The sequence below is a fragment of the Macrobrachium rosenbergii genome, chromosome 10, assembly GCF_040412425.1.
Source record: "Macrobrachium rosenbergii isolate ZJJX-2024 chromosome 10, ASM4041242v1, whole genome shotgun sequence".
NCBI lineage: Eukaryota > Metazoa > Arthropoda > Malacostraca > Decapoda > Palaemonidae > Macrobrachium > Macrobrachium rosenbergii.
This window is the reverse complement of record NC_089750.1, coordinates 53,625,858-53,637,286: the sequence shown is the minus strand read 5'-3', so window position 1 is coordinate 53,637,286 and position 11,429 is coordinate 53,625,858. Positions and strand designations below refer to the sequence as shown.

General features: G+C 39.0%; 1 protein-coding gene across 1 annotated transcript; it reads right to left on the bottom strand.

The window, feature by feature from the left end:
- Nucleotides 1-578: 578 nt before the first annotated feature.
- LOC136842337 (uncharacterized) lies at nucleotides 579-1,252 on the bottom strand. The gene is made up of 2 exons (XM_067109594.1): nucleotides 847-1,252; nucleotides 579-722 (listed from the first exon to the last, which is right to left on the bottom strand). The coding sequence occupies exons 1-2, from the start codon at nucleotides 1,015-1,017 to the stop codon at nucleotides 579-581; spliced, it is 315 nt and encodes a 104-aa protein (XP_066965695.1). The 5' UTR covers nucleotides 1,018-1,252.
- Nucleotides 1,253-11,429: the final 10,177 nt, after the last annotated feature.

The window sequence follows — 11,429 nt, the reverse complement described above, 5'->3', positions numbered from 1 at the left end:
ATAGCTACTTCATTGAATACATGATATTTGAGCAGAGGATAGAGCTAGACATGATATTGCAAAATATATTTATTTAATATAAAACAGAAACATACACATACATAAAAGCAAAAGGAAAAACAACAGTATATACATTAACTCTGTAAATTGTTAAGGAATGTCGTGTCAAGCGACAGGTTGCTGAGATCTTTTGGTGTGGATGTCACCAACTGTGCTTGCAGGAGCGCCAGCTGCTGTGCAGTGAGTGCCCGCTGCTGCTGCGATGCCGACAGGCTGGCAGGAACTGCAGGTGCCTGACACTCTGCTGTTACTGCCATGGTGTGGGTCATCATGGCCCTCGACGGCACCGTGGAGCCCTCTTTGGTGGCACGGATGTACCTTTGAATGGCACCAAGCACCTCCATTTTCAGGTGCAGGCCCAGCTGTTCTGACACCTGTGCGCACTCATCCTCGACCTCTTGAAAGAACTTCCTCCAGTAGAGGACGTAGGGGTTACGAGGAGGTGGGTCGACAGTCGTCAGCATATCGTCTCGGAGGGCCTCTGCCCTCGTGAAGGCGACGTCGAACAGCTCGGAAACTTAGTGTTTCCGAGCCTTGGTTGTTGCTCGATCAACCGGAGAGGGCGTGGGCGTCGGTGTCGGACCAGAAGAAACATGAGCAGGCAGGTCCAGAACTTGGGCAGGGAGGGCGGCAGCAGGGAGGGTGGCAGCAGCACAGGCAGCCTGTAAAAAGAGGAGCGACATATATGAGAACATGGTATAAAATGTACATTGAATGCATGGAAACTATGTAATAACATTATATTCAGTAATAATTATGCATGGAAACACATTAAAACAAACATACCATGGGAAGTCCCAACACCTTTGGCTTCCTTTGACGCACAATGTGTGGCTTCAGGAAGTGGAAAATGTTGAGTATCCATTTCTCCCGGTCCGTCAGCCGTCTGCCCGCCCCTTGGCCACTCTTCTCCGCCGTAAGCCGCCCAAAACGACTCCTGAGGGACGTAAACCACATCCTCAGTTCATGGCCACTCACGGGAGGAACAAGTGACTGGCCCTTCTCTTCGAAGGCCCTCCACACCTTGGCCTTATCCTTGTAGGCTGTGAGGCCCTTGTTATATATGAACTCGGCCTCGGTCTCCAGCCACTCGCCAACTAGCCTCTCATTTTCCTCCGAGAGGATCACTGACGGGTTCTTCTTGCGGCCTCCTGTAGGGCCATCTCCATCAGGAGTGCTTTCGGTGTCGGCGTCGGCATCCCCTCGTGGGCGTTGTCGTCGGTGGCGGCGGCGGGGTCGCTCTCGTATGCGAGGGCAAGGTCCTCTTCCTCCTCCTCTAGGTCGCTCTCCGTCATGAGCTCGTCGGCCTCGAGCTGCAGCACAACAGCATCGCTGCCTGAAAGGGGACCATCAGCTTCAGGAGGCTTTGCGTGAGGGGCAACTCCAGCTGCCAGGGCTCCTGGAGTTCTCAGGGCCCCTTCCTGGTCCCTTCAGCATGGGTCCTTTGGGCATCTTCTTCAGCATGGGTCGCTTGAGGAGGGCAACAGGATGCTGGCTGGAGAAGCAGTGACCTGGAAGCGCGGCCCCCTTTATCCCAGGTCAAAGCGTTGCCACAGTTGCGGGCGGGCGTTGCCGCTGAGGAGCCATTCTGACAGCCATGCAGGATGCTGGCTGGGGCAGCTGCCCCCAGGTAACCTGGCAAGCGTCAGCCGCGGGTGGCGCCACGCTACCTGACTTTATGACCTGGCCCCAGGTCAAGCGTTGCCATGGCCAGGTGGTCCGTAAAGGTCGCGCCGCATGCTGCCGCATTTACACAGTACTTACGGTACATTTACGTTGTGTTTGCGTTGTTTTTACGTACTCTCTGGCTCCGGTTCGTGGCCGGCGTGGCATGCGTGCCTTGATACGTGAATGTGTCTAGCATAACCAATCGACCGCCATACAGCTCAACGCTTGCAGTGAACGTAGGTCTGGGGGAGGACACGAAGATATTACGGTACCAGGCCGTAGCAAGTGAAATGAAATTTTCTTGAAAGCTTTATAGCCACGAAAATATAAATATTTTGAAAAAAGAAAGAAATATAAATTTAGCTGAAAATCATCATTATCATATCCTTTTCAGCCGCCGTATGGAGAAGGAATGGGATTTATTCTGTCTTGTCCGGATCTTTCTTGGCGCCACGCTACCTGACATGAAGGGCGTTTGACCTGAGCCACCAATGTTAGCTTATGGAATCGTTCACACGTAACCGGGCGTATCGGCGGCAAGGCCGCGGTAGCGAGGTTCCTCGCCAACGCGCGATTGCCCGTGCCCACAAGTCAATGACATCGTTCACACACAGCGGTGCCAGGTGGTCCGCCAATGAGAAAGAGATTGTCGTTACCATAGCAACCCGCCACGCTGGCCCCGTGATCACAGTCACACACACTATTGCATTACACTGTTAACTATGGAGAGGGATCATTTTGATATCGATTTTATTCATAAATTTGAAAAACGTTGTGTTTGCGTTATTTTTACTGAAGTGAAGGAAAAACAAAACTAGGTAAGTTAATTGAATCAATCTGGCTCCTTACAATATAATCTTATATTTACATCAAACAAATTTCTAATAACTAGAAGACTATAATTTATCCTTTTTGTTCTTTGTCAGACGTGGGCATTCTGTCCTGTCGAGTTTACCTTCCAAAGTAATCTGCATATTATCTGTCTCGGGCAGAGGTTGATACGTGAAATGACCTTCATGTGCCTAACGTTGATAGTATATCTTCATATAAACATTGAACAATCGATCCGCAAAGTCAATGTTGACATTGAGAGACCTATGGAATACCACCACTTATTAGCTAAGATACAAAGGTATATTCTATGTACCTACAGTACGTGCTCTTGCGATCTGTAATTAAATATTTTCTTCTTGTGTGAACAGTGTATGGCATAACAAAATGCCGTCTTCCAACAACGGAGGACATCTTGTGTCATGAGTGGAAGATGTCTATCATGTAAAATTACCCAATGCCAGTCTTTGGCGCTGTTTGCGCCACCAGTCTGCAATTCAACAGCGACAATGATTCTTTCCACTGACACTGAATGTCACAAAAAAGTGAAATGAAATTTTCTTGAAAGCTTTATATATACGAAAATATAAATATTTTGAAAAAGATAAGAAATATAAATTTAGCTGAAAATCATCATTATCATATCCTTTTCTCTTGTCATTAGTAGAATTACTAAAAGGACCTCATTCAAACTGTATGGAGATACTTGATAATGTGGACTGTTATTCTTGTAACTTTTTGTCCGGATCAGTTTTTCTTTAGTATATATATATATATATATATATATATATATATATATATATATATATATATATATATATATATATATATATATATATATATATATATATATATATATATATATATATATATATATATATATATATATATATATATATATATATGAAGTCAAAAATCGTGTGAACGATAGCAGCGTTAAACGAGCGGTGGCCGCCGCGGTTAAAAACCATTCCAAATCCCATTCCATACGGCGTATTTGTAAGCGTTCTAATCTTTGTTGTTCAGTTTCATTGTGTAGACTACGATGATCTGTAATGCGTTGCTCTTGCAATCTTAAGGACTTCTCTTCGGGTGTTCCATTGGCACGCCTTTGCCTCTTCCTTTTACGGTCACGGTTTAATCTTTCTTCTCTCTCCTCAGTACCTTCATTTGCCTTTCTTTTAGGCATGGTCTGTAAATTTTGAATAAGCATGCGTAATTATACCAGCTGTCTGCCCTCAATAAGCGCAGAGGAGCGAGCCTACGCGATTTATATATTGCAATGGCGCACTGAAAATAAAGTCGTTAAATAACTGGATTAAAGCGCATTGTTGAAGACGTCTTCAAGACTCCAAGATCCTTGAAGCAGTCTTCAGCTCCTGAAGCATTCCTGGAGAAACGCCCATTGGATTATAACTTCTTCTTGAATTCATAAAGACTCCAGGATCCTGTGAAGCCGTCTTCAGCTCCTGTCGTTTCCCCCGAAGAAATCTTCTAAGCCTTTCGTCTCCAGGAAGGACCAAATCTCATTCCTTCTCCGTAAAAAAAATCCAAAGGCTTCAGAGCCTGGAGATCGTCTTGAAGCCTTCGGCATCCCCAAAAGCCTGCTTAATTCATCTCCAAGAACGTGGGCTTCACCCAAAGAGGGGTTCCCAGAAGCCTTCGAATTCCTAGATTCCCTACTGTCACCCCGGGGAAATTATTATTATAGAAGATTCTATTGATCATAAGACATTATTACCTGTAGACATCAGTTACCTTTCCTCTCAGATATAATTATTCCAGCAAGAAACTCCCAACTTTATACTAGAAGGGCATAAAACTACTTTGCCGGCATCTTATCACATTTGAAACGCATGAGACTCGTTCTGCTTTTGTTGTTATTGTTGTTGTCTTTCTTCTTCTTGTTCAGACAGTCCTGCTCACTTTAGAGGCCTTGAATCCCTGTGGTTTTTTACCGAGTGACAGAAAAACAAGTGCGAAAAATGGAACGAAGTTTTAGGGAAAGCACAGACTCAACCAATGCATAGGAAGGCGTCTCCTTTCTTTTGCTAGCAAACGCCCACACACACGTGACCTTCTTGTTTTAAACTTAATGTGCATGAATTTAATGACTTCATGCTTTACAAAATTACTCAGAATTGCCATGGTTGAAATGCCTTGGTTGTAAGTCATAAGCTTGACAGTTTATAAATTTTCAGTCTGAGTTATTGAACAATAAAAGACACAACGATATGCAGGTCTTTCTGTATCGTGAAAGGCGAAGGCTGAAAGCTCGATTTTAAACGGAGCGTCACGAAAGAGCAGAAAATGACAAAAACATAAACTATGAACGCTGCTGAAAAATGTAAAGTATTATGGAAACTCAATTAAATATTCTAAACAGAAAAATACCTAAAAAGTTGAAGGTTAATCTCCAAAAAGAGAAGTTTGTACAGCTCAGAAATGTATGGCACCAAAAAAATATATCGGAGACTTCACAGACTCTTTTAACAGCACTGAATCGTTAAATTTTTTACAGATCTAAATTTAACGTTTTTCATTTTTAAAAACATAAAGACTTCTTATCTTACTTTCAAGGATGAGCCTTTACAATGTATGTATTCACGTACAAATTAGCTGAAGCCGTCCACGAATGATTCTGGTTAGCTTTTTAAATCTCACAAATCTTAAGAAGATTACCAAATACCTATTTGACTTCTCGATGAACGTGACGAAGCAGATAACTCTAATGACCTGTTCCCTACTAATAGTCCTGGGAATTTCTACTGTATTGCAACGCTTTTAGGCTCTTCAGACCTTGTCGTCTCCCTAACTACCGAGCTTTCTCCTCCCTTTTCCTAAATTTTTTGCATATCAAGGCAGGTTAAAAAGGGCTTAGCACAGTGGCTCACTCATGTTTGTCTGTTCTTGGTGTATTTTCGCCTGTCTTAACGGGTCTCTAGCTTTGTTAAGTATACCTTAGTTTTACCAGACCACTGAGCTGATTAACAGCTCTCCTAGGGCTGGCCCGAAGGATTAGACTTATTTTACGTGGCTAAGAACCAATTGGTTACTTAGCAACGGGACCTACAACTTATTGTGGAATCTGAACCACATTATAGCGAGAAATGAATTTCTATCACCAGAAATAAATTCCTCTAACTCTTCATCAGCCGGCCTGGGGAATTGAACTCCGGCCCATCGAGTGACAGTCTGAAGCTCAACCGACTCAGCCAACGACTAGCCTTGTACTACTGAAGTTTAACTTCGATAGAAAGGTGAGGGTATGTATCTTCTCTTCTGATGACAATCTCTCTCTTTTCCCATGCATTGGTGTATCCATTTTCTCCTCGGGCTATCTAGAATAGAGAAAGGGCATTACTTATAATCGCGTTCTGCCCTAATGTTTGCTGCCTTCACACCGTGTTGAGGCAGTACTTTCTTCTCTACCATCCCAATCGTTTCACAGCATAACATCAAAAACCCCTCTGCTTTACTTATTCATTTGATGATGATTTTAATCTTCCCAAATCATCCTGCTTCCATCTCAGACCTATTTATAGCCCCCGTTCTGATTCTCATTTAATCTTGTGAGATGCTTTAAATATTGATGTGAAAAGTATTTCCTTTGGGGATAATTAGGCTGATTTCGTTATCATGCCTGCAGGATTAAGCTGCATCCAGGTTCTTCATCTTTCAACCCAGTTACCTAGCAATAATAACAGAGTTGGGAAATTGAGGCCTTCAGACTATTGCTGTGCAGTAAATAACAACATTTCTTTGAAGGATAACATGGTGGTCCTGGCTGAATTTGTTGTAAGAGGTTGGGTATTCTGTTTGGAGGTACAGTGTACGTGTCTTTGGAGATATTCCATCAGATTTATTCATGACTTCTCTGTCTTTGGATAATTGTTCTCGCACCTAAAGGGTTTTTTTATCGCACTATTCTTCTGGATCTCATAAATGATCAATTGTAATAGAGATCTGACTCATTTCATCTGTGCCCTAAAATTCGAAGTCTACTTACTATTTATTCTACTAATATTATTCAGGGCACTGCTTCCGTGAGCCTAATGATAATATGACTCCCTCTATATTCCGGATGCTGTAATTACCTCCCTTCCTCTTCATTTCCTGAATCATACTTGCCACTTTTTATGAGGTGCTTTCATGATTACTTGTAGGGCCCAGTGTGCTTTTGTCAGACCTGCCCATCTGGGGCATTTAATCGTACAATAAAAATAATTCATAACTGATTCAGCAGCATGAATGTCTTAATGGATGCTGTTTTGTTTTGTATTATGGATGCAGGATGATACAGACACACACACATATGTACAGGTATATAAATTTATATAATATATATATATATATATATATATATATATATATATATATATATATATATATATATATATATATATATATATATATATATATATATATACATATACATATGTGTATATATATACACATGTAAGTATGTATATTTATATAAAACCATTTCACCAGACATCGGGAATAACTTACACTCCAAGGGAAGTTATAATTGAAATTGCTTCGTCACCAGTGCTATTCGAACCGCAGCAGAAACAACGATGAACAGTGACTTTTGACCAATTATGGCTCACTGGTCAAAAGTCACTGTTCATTGTTGTTTCTAAACCAGGTAGCCGTTCGAATCCCACTGGTGAGAAAGCACTTATAATTATTCGTATAATTCCCTTCAGGGTGTAAGTTCTTCCCATGTCTAGTACATTGGATATTAAACTACAGTACACTTCTGTCTTAATATATATACAGTATATATATATATATATATATATATATATATATATATATATATATATATATATATATATATATATATATATATATATATGTGTTATTTACAAACGTCCTTTAATATCAATCGCTCTACCTCGGAAATAATATATTTTATATATGTTACCCAAATGAATTTTTGTGTGATGTGTGTGTGTGTCACTGTAGTTTTTGTGGTTAAGCTACAAAACGTCCTTTAATGTATCCACGTTTTCGCTTAACGCTTGTATATGAATCACGGTGAAATAAAATTATATATTTATACATATATATATATATATGTTACCCAAATGGGAATTTTTAGTTGATGATAAGTGGCACTTGTGTGGTTAAATGTGTAGAATATAGTCAGGTGGAAAGTTACAATGGTATAGTCAAAAACATTAGTCCTTGTCTTCCGTGGTTCGAGCTCAAGGAGACGATTGACCAAATTCCTAGTGGTTTTTGGCCTCATTATCGACGTTTAAAAGAATCTGGCGGTCGCGTTTCGGGCATCTTCTTCAAAGGGGTACGAATTAAGGTGTCAATGGCGTATTAACGGACGTTTGTAGGTTAATTGTTGGTTTGATTTGATAGCAGATTCCAGCATCTTTATATGAATCAACGGTGATGTGATAAAATTCTAATATATCTTTTGTGCTCTGTTATAGATATATATATATATATATATATATATATATATATATATATATATATATATATATATATATATATAAAGTCACAAATATATAGAAAAGTAAATGGTCAACATGACTTCTGTCAGTGGAATTATCTTGTCAGTCAGTAAATTTGAATAGATGTTTTCGTTCCTCGCGATCGTCAACATAAATCTCATCCCTCATATTAATCGGAATGAAGCTAATTTTCTGTGAAGTTTTTGGTAAGGTAATTACATTGGGGCTTTTATACCCTCAGTTTAAAAGTCATTAAAGGGGAAAATGCTTGCAAATCCAGTAATTTGAATGAGGATCCAGCAAAACAGAGGAACTGAGAAAAGGATTAGGGGGTTTATTCATAAAATTTTATGCGGAATTAAGTGATGCCAATTAATACTCAGAGATTGTGGGAATTCAGTGGACCTCATGCGAAGGATTCGGCAAGAATGTTGTGGGTGTTCAGGTAAAATTTGAAAAAGCGATCTATTTGTAAAATTTAGTATTTTATACTTGTTTATCTGTGTGTTTGTATACGTATATCTAGGCATCCACTATCTATCTAAAAGTAGATAAATAGACAGGTAAATAGAAATGGGTGTGTGATCATCATATATATACATTATATATGTATTTACATATATATATGTATATATATATGTGTGTGTGTGTGTGTGTGTGTGTGTGTGTGTGTAATTGTAATAGCCACAATGCCCTCTTAACTTCTCGAATTGTTCGCTTTTTTCCGGATACGATTGTCTCTACGAAGCCTTTAACTTGAAAAAGGATCAGAGGGTTCGTGTTTCTTCGGAATGAGTTTTAAACTTAATGCTGGTAATTCTTTATTAAACAAACTCAGACATGTTCTCCTAAATGTATTCTCATGCAAGAAGGGAATTTTGCGTACAGACGTAGTTTGAGAGCGGTATGTAATGTAGGTGGATCATTGATCTTTATATATATATATATATATATATATATATATATATATATATATATATATATATATATATATATATATATATATATATATATATAAGATTTAAGCTACGAATAGGGTTTAATATCAAATTCGCCTATACCTTTAATTGATAGCCAGGTGACTAAACACTTGTCAATTAAAATTTCCACTGGTGTATTATTCCTAGGTAATGTGTATTCGATATTAAACGATATTTGTTGCTTAATATTTCTGAGTATGAAAAGCCACGCATGTAAAAGTGGCAAAAATTCATAAATGAATAAATAACCAAATAAATTAATATATGTACATATTTGTAGATATATGCATATATATGTACTGTATATATACTGTATATAAAAAATGCGTACACTCGACAAAACTTCATTCATATATATACTATACAGTATATGTATACATATATATATCTATATATACTGTAAATATGTATATATATATATATATATATATATATATATATATATATATATATATATATGATCATGAATACAAATATATATAATATCAAATCATGAATCTGGAATATCCCCGATGGGAATTATCACCGAAAGGGAATTTATATGATAAATGGACGGGCACTGCCGAGTCCGTCCATTTATCACTTATAAATTTCTTCGGTGATAATTTCATCGTGGATATTTGAGGTAATGTGGATTTGATATTAAGCGATATTTGTAGCTTGTGATAAAATGTCATATATATATATATATATATATATATATATATATATATATATATATATATATATATATATATATATATATATATATATATATATATATATATATATATATATTGTTACGTGTGGGGTCTTGGCTGATCATTTATTGTTCAATTTACGTAATTTTCACAGCCCTGCAAACCAAGAATACACATAACCTGTCACTTGAAGCCAAGAGTTAACCTCAAAGACAGTCGTTAATTAGCCAAAGGTCGCCAGTTAAGGGTAATTAACTTAACAAAGAATATTCAAGGAATAAAGACTTTATGATAGACGTCACCAACTGCGGACGCCTACAAAGAATCTCTACTCGTTAAGATGGTTTTAAATACAACGCAACAGTTCCTCCAAACAGTGAATGCTAGGCATAACGAATACCAGAGTATTAAAAATTACTTGCTTGCCTAAATCCCGAGACTTACTGGGACAATTCGGCTAACGCTGACAATATAATAATTTGACTTAATCTAGACCTCGTGAACACATATACCGTAAGTGCTGGCTGAAGGATGAAACAAAGGAAATTTGAAATACAGAAAAAAAGGATAAAAGAATGGGCGAAGTTTTGAACAAAAGCGACTTTACCTTAGGACGAACGTTGTTGCGCGTCAACGGCCGACGAGGAGTCCTTGCAATTGCTTCTTCACTTCACTAATAGAATAATAGACAAAAAAGGGGGAAGAGGTCCAACCGGACGTGTTGTCTCCCCGAAAGCTTGGTTCTCTCTGCCTGTTCCCTGACCGGCCTAGGTCAAAACAGTCATACCCTAGGTGTCAACGTTCTGTAAAAAACATTTGCCAAGAGACAGGTAGAAAGGAAAAAAGGACCTTAGGACCACATATGTTTAAGGCTGATATGGAAATTTTCCTATAGGGGAAAAATGGCTAAATGCTACCTATCCTTTCCAACGGACGTTAAAGTTTGAACTGAAGACGCTCCTAATGTAGACAACATCTTTTACCGGTCTCGGTCAGGCTGATATTATTTACAATCAAAAGTTACGAGGGCGAACAGCAGTAATATTTATAAAAGCTCCCCCTTAAGAGGGCCTTCACTCCCTTTTCGGTGTGAAGGTCTGTACTAAGCAAGCTGTTCGCCTCTATTAGGTTACTCTTCTTCCCTGAGCAGATTAGTCCTGACTAGCCTACCTAGCTACAGAACTACCTAACCCTAGATAGGATATGAGCTATAATCACTACTTTACCTAATTCTGATAGTACTAGAAGGTGCTTACGGTTATTATAGGCTACCTCCTACAATCATGATGTTTTTTAGACCTAGTCTAGTGGTACATTCTATGGTATTCCCTAGCCTAACCTATCCTAACCCGACTGTAGCACCAACATAAGAGTTAATGTTCTAACTAAATTACAACTTGGTTTATGTTTAATACACTTATTAATTACTAGTTAATTCATGAGGGTTGCCTCATATGATAAATGGGTGCCTCACTGAGGTCTTAGGCCATGCGTGTCATGAGCATCGTGGCTCGTTTCACAATAGTTAAGATTATTGAAATTAGTTATGCTACTTACGTGATTACTGCGGCTCGGTGGTAAGTGGAAGGAACAAGGCTACTAAATTGATGTACCGTACTTAAGGCGGTCTAGGCTATGTACAAGAGAAGAGATCACACTGGCTACCTCCCCTGGGCAAGGGGCCAGGATCACTTTAAGATGGTAGGGCACTGTGCCGAGAGGGCACTAGT

Bases quoted from the DNA above. Each gene is read 5' to 3' on its own strand.
- LOC136842337 (XM_067109594.1), bottom strand. From the start codon at position 1,017: ATGTGGTTTACGTCCCTCAGGAGTCGTTTTGGGCGGCTTACGGCGGAG. The intron at 723-846 runs GTATGTTTGTTT...CTCTTTTTACAG, and splicing joins AGGTGTTGGGACTTCCCATG to GCTGCCTGTGCTGCTGCCAC.